General features: G+C 40.6%; 1 protein-coding gene, 1 long non-coding RNA gene and 1 pseudogene across 3 annotated transcripts in view; 1 reads left to right on the top strand and 2 right to left on the bottom strand.

Annotated features, from left to right (window-relative positions):
• plppr4b (phospholipid phosphatase related 4b) overlaps positions 1 to 7,673 on the bottom strand; it is a 58,966-nt gene extending 51,293 nt beyond the window's left edge. Inside the window, exon 1 of the mRNA XM_085286156.1 lies at positions 7,356 to 7,673. Within this exon, the coding sequence (XP_085142282.1) occupies positions 7,356 to 7,427 (72 nt within the window). The 5' untranslated portion in view covers positions 7,428 to 7,673. The remainder of the gene's footprint in view (positions 1 to 7,355) is intronic.
• LOC146566605 (deoxyribonuclease-2-beta-like) lies at positions 7,476 to 16,317 on the top strand (annotated as a pseudogene). The gene is made up of 7 exons (XR_014893978.1): positions 7,476 to 7,493; positions 7,537 to 7,610; positions 13,855 to 14,056; positions 14,581 to 14,659; positions 14,857 to 15,021; positions 15,117 to 15,285; positions 15,852 to 16,317. The product of XR_014893978.1 is annotated as a deoxyribonuclease-2-beta-like (transcript).
• A 45-nt stretch (positions 16,318 to 16,362) lies between these two features.
• On the bottom strand, positions 16,363 to 20,206 carry LOC146566604 (uncharacterized). The gene is made up of 3 exons (XR_014893800.1): positions 20,099 to 20,206; positions 19,797 to 19,871; positions 16,363 to 18,460 (listed from the first exon to the last, which is right to left on the bottom strand). It is a non-coding gene; the product is annotated as an uncharacterized LOC146566604 (long non-coding RNA).

The following is a 20,206-nucleotide window of genomic DNA, read 5'->3' as shown; positions in this document are numbered from 1 at the left end:
AGGAGGTGGAGCTGTTCTTATTGTGACAAGAAAAAGAATATTGCAGCAACTTCAATCAACGAAACTTTGTTCCTCGTCTCCAAGTCTTTTGTCTGTTTTTTGTCTTAACAATAATATTAAGTTCATATGTAGCTTGTACTGATGTCTGTGTCATCTTTGCTTGCACAAACTTCCAGGCCTGTGCTGTTCTCTAACTTTGAGGCTAACAAATGTTAGCTTGAAAAATACCCATAAAAAGGCAACAGTGCTCATAAACTAAAGGCTTGGAAGCTTGAACTGTCCCACTACAGTGTAACATGTTGAGTTACGGACTGTGCAGTCACACCAGTGAGCTGAACCAAACCTCAGCGATATTTACATCTATATAAACGTGTTAATATTCAGTAATCCTCACTGAAATTCTGTAGGAAATATTTAATAAGCACTGTGTCTGTTTGAGCTCAGTGACCTGCCCAGGCTGTTCTCTGCGTCTAGTCCCCACACTGGCCCAAGCTGGATAAGCAGTTAAGATGAATGGATGAAGGGCTAAATAGACTGTTTCCACCTCATTCTGCTCTGTGTGTTCCTATTATTAGACCAACAGATGAAGCAAGCTGTTTGAAAGCACGGGGGTGTCAGGTGTGACTGGGTGGCAATGCCAACTGTTTCCATGGCTGATGTACAAGAGCCTCTTGGCAGAATTTGAGGCTGCAGTAAGTCAGGACTAGCTGTGTGAAGTGCACACTTTTAATGGCACATAAAATAAATGTTGGCAGCTTTGCTTCACACATACGCTCAGGACATCTGTCTCAAACAACAAGTTCTGTTTTTAGCCACCGAACCACAGAACCTTGAAAAACATTGTCAGTTTTTAGCATTCTGAAAAACCTTTGGGGCAAACTTAAAAGACCGTGTTAAGCACATGTTAGACTAAAGCCGTGATAAAGCTGACTATGTATTATTATTATCATATATCATTTTTATTGAATGAATATTGAGGGAAATACTTGATAGCATCAAAGCTTAATGAATCCAGATAGTTTGCTGTTTGACATGCAGCCACATAATAGCTTGCTTTGCAGTTTGCAGGCTGAGAAAACAGCGGACGAGGCGCACAGAGTCAGGCTCAGTTTGTCACACAGTGGAAGACAACAGATTCTCTGTTCCTCACATTAAACAAGCTGTAAGACGAATACATGCATGAAGAGCTTCTCCAGCGTTACACAACCAGAATAAACACCGCACTGTTCCTCCAAAGCAGGCAACCTCTCCTCTCAGGTGTCCTGGCACACACATCAGGTTCCTGGGGAGCCTGACGAGTGTGATCCATGCTCTAGTTGGAAATAGAGCTGCAACGATTCATCGAGTATTTCGAATAATTTGATAATAAAAAATTCTCGACACAAATTCTTTTCTTCGATGCTTCACTGAAGGCACGGCTCTGTGACGCGCCGGTTTTAAACAGAAACACTGATAACACAACAGCAGCAGACGTGATGACACTTTCACAGTTTAACATGGAGTCGGCGTTTGTTTACGCACCGTGAAGAACGAAGAGGCGGAGCCATTACTGAGACCGTGATCTCAAGCAGAGTGAAGAAAACATGTTTCTAGCCTCCAAAGCAGTCGCGCTGTTACTGTGCTCACCATTAAAACCTTGACTAACGCTAACAGGACTCCTTCATCAGAGCACCTGATCCACCACCGTTTGTTTTACACAGAGAAAATCTGCAGCAAAGCCTCCAGAGCTGCATTAAAACACGCAGATGAACTGTGATTCTCTTATAATTGCACAAAACTGACTCACTCGATTAGCAGTAATGCCCTGCTTACTGTCTGCCCCTCAAATGTTTTTTCCTGGGGTAGAATGATTGTACAATATTCATGTTCAAAAAGAAAGTGGGTGAACAAGGTTCACTTTATTTTAGATTTATTCTAATCCAGCGGTCCCCAACCCCCAGGCCACGGACCGGTCCTGGTCCGTGAGCCATTTAGTACCGGGCCGCGAGAGCTGAGGCTTCGGTGTGAAATATGGTTTTCAGGGCTTTTATCATTAACTCGGTGTCCCTGGGTCTTTTCCCGTCTGTTATGAATAAATCTTCTTCTTTTTTTTGGTTTTATTTTGTTGTACTTATCTGCGACACCTTAAAGGGCGGTGCGTGAAAATATTGTCAGACATAAACCGGTCTGTGGTGCAAAAAAGGTTGGGGACTACTGATCTAATCCACACAGGGTCAGAAGTATACATACAAATATATACATGCATTCAAGCCTTTCAGTAAGTGGTGCTAAAGGATCTACGGTGTCTTCTAACTTGACCAAAGTCTATTAACTGCTCATCGTTTACCACAACTACTCGTTTCTCTTTGCAGCGTAGCAAGGATTTAACAACAGTCATTGGACTGACTGGTATTCACAACAAAAGTCAAGTCAAAGAAGCAGAATTACAAATTTACACTAGTTGGTAGGTCTCTTGAAACTCTTCCTAAACAACTGCAGATTCCAACATAATGAGATCAGACAAATGTACATAAGCACACCTTTTCCAGGGTCAAACTGCAAACTGCTCCAAAATCCACTCCTCCAAAGCTCAACTGAACATTTGCCGTTCTAACGATGAGACGAGAATTGAGCTACGTGGCCACAACGGCGAGAGGAGTAAAAGCGAGGCTTTGAAACCTAAGAAAACTGTTCCAGCTGCCGAGCATGCTCTGGCTGTCTCAGAAATTTGAGTGTTATATTTGACAGTTCAATGTCGCTTGACAAACACTCCAAACAACTGTTTTTTTCATCCAAGAAACATTTCTAAACTCAGACTGCTGGTGTCAAAGGCAGAACCTGCTTTTATTTCTTCTCGTTTGGATTATTGTAGTGGTCTTTTTACTTGTTTCAAATCAGCTTTGGATCGCCTTCAGACTGTACAGAACGCTCCAGAATCCAGTTTTGGCTTCTCTTCATTGGTTGTCAGTAAATTTTAGGTTTCATTTTAAAATTGTAGTTTTATCTTTTAGCGCTCTGCACGGTGAGGCTCCCCAGTTTATCTCTGACCTGCTGAAACTTCATCCTGAGCACTTAGGTCGTCAGGTCAGAGGTCACTGTTGGTCCCGGGCACCAAGGCTGTGGAGCTCTGTTGTCTTTACGCTGTACAGACTCCATCGACTCTTTAAAAAGCAGCTGAAGACATTTCTATACAAACAAGCTTTTAATTAATGTTTTATATTATTATTTATATTTCTGGTTGTATTGTAACTTTAATGACATATAAATACGTTTAACTCACTGTTTTGCTCCCAGTAGGATCATGCTCTGGGGCTGTTTTGCTCCCAGTGGTACTGGTACATTGCACAAAGTAAACAGGAGGAGGAGGACTGCCTCCAAATTCTTCAACTTCACCTCACATCAACAGCTAGATGTTTTAAGCTTTTGAGCATATGTGAATTAGAGAAACTCCAACATTAACTAAAACGTGTGCTTTCAATTGTTGTTGTTTTAAGTATTAAAGGTGAATGCTGTACAATCAGTCCACCCTGCAAAGACAAGACTTCAAAGAAATCATGTGAAGCTCACATTAACATGACATGCATGCCCATGATCGGTGTACACATCATTCTCACCACAACAATAAGTACGAGGGACTTTGTTCTTTGGGCACAGTAAACTTTCAGCACTGACCTACTTTAAGCCTCCTGCTGTTTGCAAAAATAGAAAAGCAAAAATCCTTCAGTGAGCTGCTTCAGTGATTCTAAAAAGCTCGAGGCTGACTTTCACTGTTCTGCCACATTAACTGCAGTGAGGTCGCACTGCTGTGTGAATGAAAGATTCCCAAAACAAAATCCAGGGAATCCCCTGACAATGTCACTGCTGAGAGAGACGTTCATGGAAATGTTGCAGTCATTCCAGAAATACCTATCACACAGTATTAAATGGAGTCATATATTATACATAATGCTGTATAACTGTAGAGCCAAAGGCCAGCAATGAATTAGGGCATGCATAAAGATAGCAGTGGGGGAATGAGCAACGGCCAACAGAAGCTGCATGCAGCGCTTCAGTGTTTGAAATCATCAGTTCATTTTCATTATCTTGTAACCGACCTTTTAACCTGATTTTCCTGATATAAATGTGTGTGAAAATAAAAATGCACCGCTACACTGTTGGCCTTCATCTGCTTCTGTCATGGCTGCACTAAATGCACTAATTTGTCACCTAAAAATGGTAAAAAAGAAAGTGCACCCCCTTTGAGTTCTAAGGTTTTACTATCAGGACATAACAAGAAATTACAAAATTTGATAGATTAGGTAACTACAACCTGAGAACAACAACACAAGTGAAATTACACTGTGTCATTTTAACAAAAACTAAGACACAATGCAGGGGACTGTGTGAACAACTCAATACACCATAATCCAGCAGCTTGCAGAACTCTTCCTTTCAAGTAGTTGTTTTCTATTCAGTTCATTTTAATTTTATATATACAGTGCCAAATTATAACAACAGTCGCCTTATATTGTAAGGCAAAGACCCTCCAATAATACAAAGAGAACAGAGAAAGCCCAACAATCATATGAACCCCTATGAGCAGCACTTTGGCAACAGTGGGAAGGAAAAACTCCCTTTTAACAGGAAGAAACCTCCAGCAGAACCAGGCTCAGGGAGGGGCGGGGCCACCTGCTGTGATTGGTTGGGGTGAGAGAAGGAAGACAGGATAAAGACCTGCTGTGGAAGAGAGACAGAGGTTAATAGTAACTAATAATTAATTAAACTAATAATTAAATGCAGAGAGGAGTATAAACACATAGTGAGCAACACTCATTTTGATCCACTGTTCTTTAAAACATTGCTTCGGTTCATTGAGGTCTCTAGTTTATCCACAGCTTTCTTGACTCCTCACCACAGCGTTTGAGGCCTGAACTAACCTCGTAATATTTTGATTCTTTCCATTATCTGATGCCAGTGTGCTTCAGATCGTGGTATTATTCCTGAGAAGAAAAGACTTACAATTGGCAGGTGTACTTTCTTTTTACTGACTAAACTTTACAGCTTCCTAACATGCACTTACATACTTTTTCCATAATATTCTGCTTAAAGCATTTTTGTGTAGACCCTGCAACTTGAAATTTTGACTCTGATCTCCTTTTGTTACAGTAGGCAGGAGACTAATTCCAGGTCCTTAGACAAAGGTCTTTTTGGTTTAGGGTATATTATACGTCTAATGATTCCCTTAGATGTATACTCACAGCCTAAAAACTATCCAGCAACTAAAATGTTTTCAATTGAGAAGGAGTTAAAACCAGCGTGTTTTCATTTTGTATTTTGGGGGTTGGCTGGAAAAACGAATAGCAGATGGACGATTCTAAGTTGGGCTAAAAACAGCAGCTGAATGTGAGACTGTGCAATGATTTCTGCAAAATCTGATGATTATGATATGTGATTTTTGCTTTTTGAATGATACATATTTCAGAAATGTTGAGGTCTCATAACTGATGCTCATGAACCCAAACACTTAAAGGGGAGACCGGGGATAGTTGTAACATTTTTGACATTTCTGTCTGTAAATTGGAGCTCGTTTAAGGTAGTGGATTCAAAATGTAATGCAAAGTATTTACATGTCTCTGCTATTAAATAGTGCAGCTATTTTCTCTGCAGCACAATTACCCATTGCATGGTATGGTCTCAAGCACAAAGAGTGAAATGTTACAATTAACCCCATAGTCTGGGTTAGTTGTAACATATCCTGGGGTGAAATGTAACACAATGAAATAAGGGTACTGACAAAACATTAACATGTAATCTTTGTTTATTCAACACATGAATGCACTTAGAGCCATTTATGTAGCTGTGTGTGTGTGTGTGTGTGTGTGTGTGTGTGTGTGTGTGTGTGTGTGTGTGTGTGTGTGTGTGTGACAGAATGCAGAAATCTAGCTTTTGAACATATTCCAACCCCCCAAAAAAGACAAATTATAGAATTTTCTGCAACTGAATATTTCATTAACTTTGGTTGGTCTTCCTTGAGTTTGGCCTCATTGGCTCAGTGGGCATTATAACCTACAACTCTTGCACCAATTTTGAACATAACAATGAAGCTGAAAAAATGTAGTTGTTCACCAGCATCGCAATTCCATTACTTTTTATCATGGCTTACCTTGGTGAGGTTTGCAAAGTGCTTCAGAAAGATGAGGAAATCTGTTTCTTGCACCCATCCTGATTTATTTCCACTACCAGTACTTCCTACTGGTCCATCTCTGACACAGAGGTCTGCATAATGTATGTGTGGGAACACAAACAGTGGAGGAATTGTGTTGCCAATGGCATTAACCGCATATACAAAAGCGACCAGTGAACCTCTCTCTGCTGATGCCGTTGCCCCAACTTGTTTAATATAAGTTAAAGTAATAGTGTGGTAACATCTGCATTATTGTTACAACTAACCCAGACTGTTGCTGTTACAACTGACCCAGACTCCTATAGCCATGAACTAGCTAACATTACAGCCAACGGCTAAAACATTAGCACTAAAGACTTACACAGAATATATCCCCATAGACATACAAATAACATAATTTAAGTTTGATGAGTTTAACTGCAAAGCAGATAATGCTATTAGAAATTGAAATAGAGTAGAAAAACGTACTTTTTGGCATACAAATTACTTTTTTTCATGTTAAATTGTCTGTGTTTGACAAAATGTGCTGATTTTTCACATGTAATAGCAGAACTGAATTGGGCATGCACAGGATGAGTCACATCATTTGAAACTTAGCCCTGATTGGAGAAATTGGAAGTGTTACAACTATCCCCGGTCTCCCCTAATTTAAAAACATTTGTTTTCGTGGTTTGCATTTTGCTTTCTATTGGATCCAACAGAAAGCAGAAAAAATTAAAAATAAATTAAGAAATGATGCTACGTTGTGATATTATTACCACGGATGATTGTTGAGATGTCAGCGTTTTACTGTGTGAGCAGCTAATATCATACATATTAGAAATATAAAATTCAATAGCTGCAGCTGCACAGCTACTTAAAAAATAGAAAAAAGCAGCAGCCCATTGGCTTTTACTTGACCTATTTTGATAATGAGAACAGGTGGCTGTGCTGAGCACATGCAGAGGGGGTAAAGGGGGGATGCTGTGCTTTATCACATACTTTAAGTGGATGAAAATCTCGATGAAAACGTGCGCGCCATTTGCTCATCACAGGCTATTGCATTTTAATGCTGACCAATTAGAATTACCTATTTTTATATAGCTTCATATAACGCACCTACTAATAGAGGCTCGTGTATAATAATGCAGCTCTGATATAAATACGATCAAATCAAATGACATCCTCGCTGTAGCAGGCGTTTGATGGAGGTACAAAGCAAAGCCTGACTCACCTCTACGAAATAGAAGCAGGGCAGCAGGCTAACACTGTCTTTAGTCTGGATCCTCTTCTCTCGTACAGACATGGTCGGCCTCTGAACGTCCAAACAGATCCGAGATGTAACGAGGAAAGAATGGCTGCGCTCCTCCAGGCGTCCTGCTGGAATCAGGAGCGCTCCATACCGCTGTGTATAGCAGTATGCAACAACCGCTCAGTGTTCAGCACGGGGACCCGATGCTCCCTCCAGCGCGACCCTTTATACCTGCTGGTGAGCTGCTGGTGAGCTGCTGGGAGCGCGGTTCTGTGTGTTTCTCTCCGCTTGCTGTCAGGTAGAGAACAGCGCCTGAGCAACAGAGCGAGAGGAGGAAAGAATGGGGGGGGGGGGGGGGAGAGCGCAGACGCACTGAGGAGGGCTGACGGTGGACCACCAAAGTGGATGTGCATGCAAAAACGTCTGTTTCACATATTCTTAAACGTAATATGAATGCTGCTTTGCCACACGCTGCTCACGCTTAGGTGTTATGGCATCATTTGTGGTGATTATGGCGCATAAGCAGCACTTATCTGTGCGACTGTTCCTCTGCGTTTAAAACACATCGTAAAGGTTTCCCTCTTTGCTTTCCTCATATTTAACGTCACATCAGCAGCGACATCAGAGGCAACTTTATGTATCTGAAAGCTGTTCCTAAATAGTGCCAAAACTGGCATTTCCAACGTACGTCCCCCAAAATCAAATTAAGCCCGATATCGGCTACGGATGTTAAATTCACGTTATATTTTGGTACCATTTTTGACGGATATTTTCCGTTTATGTTAACATTTAGAGTTTTACTGTAACTCATTAAATGTACGTCTTTATATCCTTAAACACATATTTCCACACAATTACAACCTAATGCACCATTTGCTCACAAATTCTTAAATGTAAACTTCTTAAAATAATCTGTGCTTTGTAAACAGCAACATTTGTACAATTAATGTTAAATATCCTTATATAGTTCTTGAGTTGCAGATATCAGATTTCAGTGTTGATTCAACAGAATTGCCTGATACTGATTTAACTTTGTTTCAATCAGTATTTGATATCTGGGATACTAACGACAACATCCACCTCGTCATAAAACGAGTAAACAGCTAACACGTGAACAAAATAAGTCATCTTTAAAATTTGAGCATTTTTATGTTCCTTGAAATAAATGTTTCTTTATGTGAATACGTTGATATACATTCATTTAAGTGGCTGCGACGTGTTTTCTTCAAACAGGATACCTGACAATCCCAACATTTACCAATATAATAAAAATAATATACTATAGACATAATAACATCCAGAGTGGCTTTAAGGTAGGATCGCTGCCTTGTGGTTGCTGAGCTGATGATACAGTATATGTAGTCAGTTATGGTCAAAGTTTTTTTTTTAAACTCACCTTTTATTCCCAAATGAAATCAGACTGAGCATGTGTGCTAGATTAACACTGTAGGGTCTTTACCTTCAGACAACATTTGTTGACTGCTAAGTGGTGCTAAACTGAACAGCTCCAAAGGTGTTCCTGAAATTTGGGTTTATTAGAACAGAACAGATCTCAGCAGAAGGCTGACAGGACTTTTACCAATAAAATAAACATAAAGTACAGAGAAAAAAAAACATTTAAATAAAAAGAGATGAGGACAGATTACTACACCAAACCATAAAAACACGTTTACTGGATTTGTTGTGTCAGGGGTGGAACACTTCAAAGAGACCCTGAATCAGTGTCCCCCTAGATTCTCTTCCCTTATTTAAGTCACAGCTCAAAACATACTTGTATGGCTTACTCACTTTAATACAGATGTTGTCAAATCTTGTTTATTGTTTATTGTTTTGCTATTTTAATTTATTTTAATCTATTTTTAATCTACTGCTATATTGATACATTTTTCTCTTTGTAAGGTGAACTTGGGTTTCAGAAAGGCACCCTCAAATATAATGTATTATTATTATTATTATTATTATTATTATTATTATTATTATTATCATGCGGACTGTCATGTATGGAACGCCAGGACTGCCATAATGAATTAATTAAATACACCATTAAATAATTAATTAAATGTGGCAATAATTAATTAAAATTGGAATTAATTAATTAAATAAATAGTTATGACACATGTAATTAATTAATTATTGACACATTTAATTAATTATTTATGTATTTCACATTTTAATTAATTATTGACACATTTAATTAATTAATTATTGACACATTTAATTAATTATTTATGTATTTCACATTTTAATTAATTATTGACACATTTAATTAATTAATTATTGACACATTTAATTAATTATTTAATGGTGTATTTAATTAATTCATTTTGGCAGTCCTGGTGCCTGGCTCTCATCATGAAATAATTTTATCTGTCAGCCTCACCCATCAAACTCAGGAGGCGGGGTTAACGCTGCCCATGCAGCTTCTCTAACATTTGATTGGTTGCCGTGCAAAGTAAGTCAAAACAGGTCGATCCTAGATAATCGATTGCTTGTGTAGACTTGGGGCAGCCAGTTATCCCAGAATGCAGATCAAATCACAAGCAGCAATGGTGGTGGTGTAGTTTTAAAATACCCCGTTTTTCTGTCACCAGCTACACTTTTAACAGTGTTTTAGCCGCGAATGTCGCGCATACGGCGCGAATGTCGCGCCGTATGCGCGACATTCTGGTCAGGTTGTCAACATAGAACATGTTTGCAAAAGTGCTCAGATGTTTTCAGAGATTTCACTAGCTCTGCTAACAATTAGCATGCAGAGCGCACCGAGGGGGTTACGTTAACCGGTTTGTTTACATATTCCACTCTCCGTGTGGGAATCACTGGTGGCTGGAGCGGCGTCTAATAACCAACCAAAGTAAAACAAAAATAAAAACAAACCAACAAACACGAAAACACCAGACATCATGATACAGACTTATAATTTGCACCGATGTTTTTTAGAAATTCTGTACGCGAAAAGTGAGCGCGAGAGCCCTCGGTGCGCCTGCTCGCTGCTGAAGTCAAAGTAAACTTTATTGTCATCTCCGCTACAGACAGTCCAGCATATAGAGACGAGACGACGAGGCTCCAGTTACAGCAGTGCAAGTAAACAAACAATAAATATAAGAAGAGTAAGAAAATAAATATACACTTTAGGACTCGGGGTAAAGGATCAATAACAATTTATAATTTACAGTTTGATGATTTAAAGTCTCACACACAACCCGTCGAAAGGGGCGGGGCTGGCTGCTTCCAAATAGAGCACATTTCATTCATAATGATGTAAATCCAAGCCCATCATGTATTCATGATTTGAATCCTGGGTTGTGTGAAATCCCAGAAATAAACCATAGACAAAGTGAATCTGTGAACTAAGGTGTAGGTTGTAGGGGATGGGTGTTCATACTGGAGTGCAAAATTAAAACCAATGGAAGATGGACAAGAAAAGTCATCAGGTGCTCAGTTTAGAAAAAAGAGAAAAGAAGAGGAGGAGAAACGAGCAAAAGATGCACTCAAAAAAATGAAATTGGATGGTTGTTACATGCATAAGATCCAAACTTGTAATTTGAACTAAATAATTCCATGTTTCTATGGTGAACGTAATTAAATTATGTAGCATCTGCATGAAATTCAGCAACTTAATTTGTCCTTGTTGAGATGACATCATACAATCTAGTAAGAGTGGCTGGATCCAGGCAACTAACCACTCTTACTAGATTGTATGATGTCATCTCAACTGTCCCCTCCCTCCTTTTCCTCCCCATCCCCGGCTACCTCCCTCTTCCCGCTCCACCACACTCACCCACACAGGTAGGGCCTTGGGGTGCGGGTGTGTCACAAGGGTGCAGGGGAGACCCTTCCCCCCCTGTCCCCTTCTGGCCACCTGTGCCTCAATTTTATCTCACAACTTAGACATTCACAATACTCACACTCTCATAACACACACATATATATAGGGCCTTGAGGGTGGGCACGTTAATGGCGTCCAGTGGACGGTCTGTGTACTCAAACCTACCTCTGGCGCTGGTGCCCACCTCTCAATTTTAAATCCATGTAGACACTGAGGGTTCTCGGGAGGGGCCGTGCTAACACCTGCTGCTCTCTGGCAGCAGCACCATGCTCTCCCTTGTTTTAAATGCACTTTAGAACAACACCCGGGGTAAAGAGTATGTTTGGGGAGTGTGATTGTGTGTACATGTCCATTTATGTCAATCCTTACGTTGGGTGAGTGCTGAGTGTTTGTATATGTGTGCATGAGGGTGGGAATGCATGTTTGTGTCTGTGTCTATATGTCAGGTCTCTCCCCTATCTCCCCTCACCACACTCCCTGCCGGTGACTGATGCCCTCAGGGGTCGGTGCATTGGTGGTTCTTGGTGTCCGGGGCTGGGCACTCAGGTATGTACCGGCTCACTCCCGGTGACTACTTGGCGGGGCCTGGCGCCTGTTGCTCGGTCAGGCCTCCTCCGGGGTGCGGGGGGCCCTCGGGCCTCCGGCCTCTGGGCCTGCGGCTCGGTTCACTCTGGCACAGCTGGCTGCCGGCAGAGCCAGCGGGCACGCCGGTGCAGCCCCCTCTAGCTTCTGCTCGGTGGCTACTGGGTGACGCCTCGTCTGGGGATCCTCAGCCCTTCCCATGAGGGTGGCACGATGCCCCTCCAGTGGTCCTCCTTGGGCTCTTATACTCTGGGGCCTCGGGATGTCTTGGGCCTGGATCTCCTCCATGCCTGCTTCATGCCCTGGGGGACGGGGCTATGGCACATTATACACAGTTCAGATTTCCCCTCCTGACCTCTGTCATTGAAAACAAATGGTATATAACCAAGTTTTGTGATTAACTTTTCTTACTGATCAAATACTTATTTTCCACCATAATTAGCAAAAAATTCTTTAGTAATTGGTGTGGCACGGACTCCACACACACACACACACACACACACACACACACACACACACACACACACACACACACAGGATTTCTGTGCTCACAACTCTTTGCGACTTTCAGCTGTTTCACTTTTCAACGTGACAGCACAGGTAACTCCAGGATAGGGATGGGTATCGTTTAGGTTTTATCCGATACCGGTGCCAAACCGGTACTTCTGAAACAGTGCCGGTGCTTAAACGGTGCTCAAACCGGTGCTTAAAGAATGGAGAACACCAACTTTGTCCAAAAACCTCTCATGTTCAGCTGTTTTTTTGTAAAAAGATAACAATGTTAGCCTTTTCTGCAGCTATGGGGCATATATGGTATCACTCTAGGCTGGAAGCAGTGCTTAAACAATGGAAAAAACACAAACTTTGTCCAAAAACCTCTCATGTTTAACTGTTTCCCTCTTTTTCTTTGGTCATTTTAGCCTTTTTGGCCAGGGTGAAGGGAGCATCTGCCATCAAACAAGAAGACAGCCGCATGTAGATATGATGATGTTTGCTAGTTCACCTTACATGCATTAATGTAATAATGTGGTTAGCCTACTCAACGTAAATTACACATGAACAACATTAAGCTACTCACGCAGAGAAGAACGGCTGCTGCTGCATCATCATCCTCATCATTTCTGCTACACTGGCAGGGCTAGGGGCCAGGACTCTCTTCTTCGGGTTCTTGGGGGATGCTATACGTCGCCAGGTGATTCATCAGATTCGAGGTGCTACCTCCTTTGCACAGTATCACCTTAAAGCACTTGTTGCTGCTGAGTTTGCATCTTTTGCTGTGAAGTACAGCCAGACTTTTGACCACTTCGTCTTGGGCATTTTTAATCTGTAGCTCTGCTCTAAAAGAACGTACGTACCTGGACCCGCCTACTATCCTCGGAAACGTAAAATGATTGGCTAGAATCTAAAGTGTATCACAGCTCAGGAAAATAAAGCACCGAAATGTGCGCTGCTTTTCGGTCTGGTTACTACTGTTTATGTCAGAACCAGTGCCATCATGGCACCGGATACCGGTACCCATCCCTACTCCAGGAGCATCCCCTGCTCTCACGACTCCTCACACTCTTCTCCTCACCTCCTTCATCACTGTACATAAATAGAGCAGAAAGAGCATGATTAATTTTAGTCCACACCTAATTCCTCTGCCACCTCAACGCTGCCCTGAGAGCTCACCATACTGCAGCAGGCCAGAGACCACACCCCCACCTCAATCAGACAATGTGATTTTTTTTGGATTTTCTTTTCTCATTTTGTCTCTCATACCCAAGATGAAAATTACAGGCCTCTCTCATCTTTTTAAGTGGGAGAACTTGCACATCTGGTGGCTGACTAAATGCTTTTTTGCCCGACTGTATGTGGCTTAATTTTTTACCTCCCAATAAGAAGTTTTCATTCTTCCTCATGTTGGAAAATGCCACTAAGAGTGTACGGAGAGCATCAAAATATGATACGAAGGGGTTTTTGATCAAACCTCTGCGTAGGCTGATGTTGGGTGAACAGGTGCATCTAACAGGTTAACATTTTCACTTTGGAGTTTGTTTCTTTTCATGTCATGTTTTGTTTGTTTCTCATCAGGTTCATCATTTACAAAGCACCTGGAGAGATTATCCCTAGATCTAACCCTAGAAGATATAACAACAAGATGAACTACTTGTACATTGATTCAGCAAACAGCAAGTCCTACATGCACAATAGACCCGACTACAAGAACCTCAAAGATCCATCTGGTGCCTTGGCCCACACCCTGAGACCAATCTTGAAGAAAATTAGAAACATGGTGAGACCATTAGTTTGGTCCAGTAATGGTCCTCTACCAAAACACATCATTTAATGCATATGCTGGAAACACTCAATACAGGTACACGTGCAGATTTAAAGTGTGAATGCTGTTTTATCATGATTTTTCATTTTAGCTCCATGAAATGGAGAGAAATAATGATTAGTTTAAATTGTAGGTGCTTAACAGTAGTTCTGACATATCCAGTTGAAACTATTACAAGCGCATGCAAGGGATTGAAGAAAAACAATGGCTGGGTAGTGCTGTCAGTGGACAAGTGAAAAAAACAACATGCCCACTTTAGTCGAAGAGGCAAAAGCGCATCACATGAGACAGCTTCAGGCAACTGAGGAATTTTTATTACCAGGAGAAAAAAATCCACATCCAGAAGCAGGAATTAGATTAGATTCAGTGTTTTCACCATTTCACAAACGTCTATGAGACTGTGCTGTCATGTAGGTCGAGGATGTCTCTTGAAAGTGTTAATGCAGATTTTTTCTTTTTTTTTTTTGTATGATTTACAGCTGCCAAACTTTGGATTCATCAGCTACAGTGATCAACCTCCAGGATGTTCCTCACATACCACATTTGGCCACAGTAAAGGTAAAGAAAGCTTCTTTTTACAGACAACACATTGTCAAACATATAAAACAAACACTGGAAAAAGTTTGTTAGACTATTGATCTTATAAAATGACTGAATCATTATTATGAAGGCAGTGAAAGGATTAAAGTGCTTTGAATAAAATGCATCCTATTCCTTATTTTATGACCAGCACTGTAACTGTTTACTGTCCACAGGGGTGATCATGGTGGAAAGAGACAGACCTGGGGTCTGGCTCTTGCACAGCACACCTCAATTCCCCTTCAGAAGAGACCAAAACAATTTCTGGCCTGAATCTGGATTACAACTTGCTCAGACGTTCATCTGTGTAACTTTCAACTATAACCAGTTCATACAGATCGGTAAAAAGCTCAGTTCGAACTCTGGACATTTCACAATTTAAAGCCCAGAGGCTGATCTAAACCTCACAGTAAAGATCTTGTTTAACTTTTTCCAGGCAAACATCTGCAGTACATCAGAGCTTTTCCATTTGAACATGATATTCCAGATGATTTCCATCAAGAGCTCATAGATGCAACAAAATGGGTTGAAGTTCCCCCATCGAGTGATTACCAAACACTCACATCAAGAGGAGGTCTGAGGTTTTATAGCATTGCTAAACAACAGTTGCAAGAGCCAGGTGAGATGTCTGCATGTTTAAAGGTTAAAGTAATAATCATCCTTTAAATTACACTGTGGAGGTATGGCACAGACGACACAGGAACTCCAGCTTTTCACTCCGACTTTATCCGTCTCCACATAACTTTGCGCCACACACTTGACAACAAACCTCCCAGCAACCTGGGTGTGAGTGGAGCCCCCTAGTTGGCTGCCATAACACCCGTTTTTGTTGGTTAAGCTTTTAATGGTTACAGTGATATTTGTCTGGTCTTAAACCAGACAAATATCACTGGGGATGAGAATGGATGACTTGGAATCTTTAAAGAGAGGACAGGTTTTAGGATCAGCCTAGCTCAATGCCAGTTGACATATATGTATTTACATCCAAATAGAAATTTAGGCGATGATATTTATGCTGCCTATAGCTGCCGACAGCTGCTGCATATCTGAAATCCACGTACTGTTATTCACTTTGTTACTGACGTTATGTCTTCATCAATGGCTGAAATGCAGTGTCTGAGAAGAGAGTGTGAGTGTAAACGGGTTTTAAAATGTTCAATGTTTCAAAAAGACAGGAAATGCTTTAAATGCTCCTTGATCCTTTTGCAGATGGAGACCTGTACCACACTATTGCCCAGGCAGTTCAGAGTCATGTGTATGTGCAGACGTGGGGCTGCCAGAAAGATCGGGCCGATTCTGACTGCTCAGGCCCCAATCATGTGTACAACATTAAAACTATAAAAAAGGTTCTGGGTCCTGCTAGTACATGGAGTCCTACAAAGGACCATTCAAAGTGGTGTGTGACCAACAGTGAATCCAACAGTGAATGGACCTGTACAGCTGATGTCAACAGGGCTGAAACCCAGTATCAGAGACGAGGCGGGGCGCTGTGCATTGTGAACAGAGACGTAAGAGACAAGTTCTGGGAGTTTGCTAGAGAGTTTGATGAATGTAGTACGACCCCAACCACCATGGACACCAGTGACTGTGAGCCTGACTCAAAAATAATCCACTTGGATCCGTCAGTGACAGGCTGAAAACAGCTCAACTTTACTTCACTGTGGACTTTACCAATCCTGCCGTTAAATATTAAAAACATAAGGAAAAGGAAAGATTCGTAAGTGTTAGTTTAATTATCATTCTGAAAAGATGTGTGACAATATGACAAACAATAAAATAATAAATCTGGATAAAATACATCTGGTTTATGTTATGTTTGTTATGCTTTCACTCATTGTCATTTATTCTGCAGTTGTTGACCCTTTCTGCAGTGCCTCCTGGTGTTTGAATTTCTGCTTCTTTAATTTTCTTTCATACCTAAGAAGATGAATTAATTGCTTAATTAAAAGGATACAAATACAGCTTCAATTAAGTTTATAAGAATAACTTGTGTTTTTGAACAATAACACAGTACTCACTTTGAAACATGCAAAGTCAAAATAAATTAAACACTACATGCACACAAAATAGTGTAATTTATATTTCCCTTTTATTGTTTTTTTCATTTAAAAATTAAGGTTTTCCTAGAAGAAGTTCGTTAACATTTTGCTGATAAGTGAAGATTCTCAGGAGAAACAGAAAAACAGGAGACCACACAGGACTGTGTGAACTTTGTGTGTACATTTGTTTGAAATATTAACGAAATACTGTGTCAACACAAATTTGATTTTCCCAGAAAAAACAGGATAAAAAGGAAAAACTGAAGATCTCTCAGATATTGTATCCCTTACTATTTGCTCCCCATTTTATTGCTTAATAAGCTCAAGGTTTAGTGTACTTGAACTGTAAGAAATAGAATCAATTTCAATTACAATTCCATACAATTGTATTTTATCTTCAATAGAACACAGAAAAACATCAAATGTTTGAACTGAGTAATCATGCCATTTTACATTCGCCTGCTATGAAGCCATGCTGCTGGGATAAATGCAGTATGTGGTTTAGCATCATCATGCTGACACATGAAGGCCTTCCCTAAAAAGGATGTCTGGATCAGAGCATTTCCTGCTCTATAACCTGTACATACTGTTTAACATGTACGCCTTTTCAGATGTGAAAGCTGCTATGGCATTAGGCACTAATGCAGCACCATACCATCAGAGATGCTGTTTTTAGACTGAATCATCTTACTAACCTGTTATCAACTAATCATGTGTAAAATGTTCCAACAGTTCTTTCTTTCTTAGTATTACTTTCTGTTCCAGGGTTCTGTTGCCCCCATCGCAACATTTTTGAGATGTTACGGCAAAAAAGAAAAGAAAAGAAGAAGTTCCAGACATAGTATGCAAAATATAATGTGATTCTCAGACATGTTTTAAAAATACATGAGAATCCTACAAACTGTGGGCCGGTATGCTACTGGAGCACCTGCAGGAAATCCATTTAACATCTGAAAAGTCAGATGTCCTGAGATATGCATAACAACAAATTACCTCTGAGGCAATAACAGAGTGACCAAATTACTGAGAAGAGAGAAAACAGCTGTTTAGGTCAGTTCTGTTTATGTCATGTATTTTTAAGGGACAAAGTCCACGCAAATATTGACTGGTCTGAAAGTTTGAGGATGATAAGCTGTAAACAGAGACCTGTTCCTGTAAATGTCTAATCAAATAAAGAACACGCCAGGTGAACGCTGTTTTCTATTTTTCATGCTATGAGGAGTGTTAAAAAGATGAATCAGACAGAAATGCATTTGCAAGTAGAAGTTTGAGAACACATCGTCTAAATAAAAATTATGTAAACAGAATGTGACTGAAAAAAAAAATCAAAGCAAAAGAGTTCTGTCTAATGTTTTCATTAGAACCATACATCACTTTCTCTTAACCACCACAGAAGAGAAGAGCTCCTTTCTACACTCAAGCTAAAGCTTTAATAACAACGAGCACCACAATTCGGATAATTTTCTTCGACTTCTCTGGCCCCGATAACATGATCCAGTCCAGGATGCTGAGGGAGAAGCTGGAAGACATGCAGGTGGAGGATACACAGGTCCAGTGGATCAGTGACTTCCTGACAGGCAGACCACTGTTTGTGAGACTGCAGCAACTGAGCACCCTGTTCTGTCCCCTTTCCTCTTCACCATCTGTGACTGTCTCCTCCAGAAATTCTCTGATGACATGGCCAACTCGAGACCGCTTCCTCTCATCTCATGGTACAGAGTGTACACAGTCCTTATCAGACCTAATAAGGTTAAGATATTTTATCAACATATAAATGATTATATATCTCCAAGCATAAATAATTATATGTTTCTAAGCACAAATGACAACCTAAAAAATATCAATTCTAACAATTACAAGTGCTTTTCTGATGAAGACTTTTTTAAACTGTGTCCAAAAGTCCTCAGCAGTGGAAACACCACAGTTCAAAATCCCAAGTGCAAACCTTTTTCTCTGCAGTCCTCAAGATGCTCTCAGCTGTTTAACTTTAGGTAGAGTAGAAAAGCTTTACATATTTCAATACCACTGAGTGTTACATAAGACCCTGAAAACAAGGTGACAGTTGCTTCCCAAGCAAAAACCTCTGCATGTGCTCAGAAATCACAACAAATAAGACAATAATAAGACCAAACATATAAGTGACATAAGAGGCTAGGGAAAGAGCAAGCATGAAGTGAGATGCTGTTTGTGTGTGTACGTGTGTGCACACTTGTTCAAGGTCCCTCTCGTTATGTACCAGTGTGATAAAGTCCTGAATGCAGCCTTCAGTTCTGAGCCTTAAAGAACATACACTCAGCAGCAGAATAGAATCACGTATAACTACATTTATACATTTTCTAAATTACCAATTAGTACATGCACATTCCTGCAACAATGTGATACAAAATGTGAACTACAGTTGGTGGTTTTAGCATGGAATGGCATAACAAGCAGGCTAGTTTCCAGATTAGGGCATAAGTTAAGTCCTGATTTAACTCAGTAAAAAGTGAATCACATTTGAAGCAGAAAACCCGGGGTTAACCCTGAAGTTACCTGGATATGACAAAATCTCCTCTTATACTAGAGGCCTCTGTTGTCAGGGGTGGAACACTTCAAAAAGACTCTGAATGACTTGGACATTAGGACAGACGCCATAACCACTGAAGAAACTGCAGCCGTGATCAAACTCCTTGAGAATGGCAATGCATTGGGCATGTACATGGTGTCTGCAGAAATGCTGAAGCACATCAGTGCCCCGTCAGCTTATGTTGGTCATCGGCACAAGTGCAAGAAGATTGGCTAAGAGGAGTTACAGTAAAGCTCCCCAAGAAAGGCAACCTGGCGGACTGCAACAACTGAGGAATCACACTATAGCCGAAGACTTCATAAGGCCCTGGACCAGAAATTCCGGGAAGAACAAGCCGGATTCTGCAGTGGCTGGTTGTGCACAGAGCAGAATTTAATCCTGTTCACAATCACCGAACAGACTTTGGAATACCAGCAGCATCTCTCGATTAATTTTGTCGATTTCACATAGGCATTTGATAGCGTCATATGGCATCCCTGAACAGTTCATCAAAATATTCTGAACCCTCTACCTTCGATCCAGTTGCTGCGTCCTCACAGAGGATCGCTACATCACCACTGAGACCGATATGAGGAAAGGGTGCATTCTATAAAATAAAATAAAAATATTACTGCATTGTGGTTTAGGTAAAGAAAAAAGAGAAATTAATTCACTTAAATGCGCATTCATGTGAAAATAAATACACTTCCAGACCAAAGCCAAAATTTCCTTTCATGTACAATAGTAAATGGAACAATGCTGCCATCTACTGGGCAAAACTTAATAAGCAGTACTTCTTAAACAGAATTAGCCTGCAGCACAAAATACACATACCTGCAATAACATGGGACATGAGTAACCATGGGTTTCCAGCAACAGGATCCCGCCCAACTATCAAGAGAAATTTCAAATTATTAGACACGACAGTCTCCTCTAGCTGTT

Source organism: Mchenga conophoros, linkage group LG9 (genome assembly GCF_057382185.1).
Source record: "Mchenga conophoros isolate Kocher_MC1m ecotype Shallow Benthic linkage group LG9, M_conophoros_male_GT1.1, whole genome shotgun sequence".
In the NCBI taxonomy this organism is placed as follows: Eukaryota; Metazoa; Chordata; class Actinopteri; order Cichliformes; family Cichlidae; genus Mchenga; species Mchenga conophoros.
This window is presented reverse-complemented; position numbering and strand designations above follow the sequence as displayed.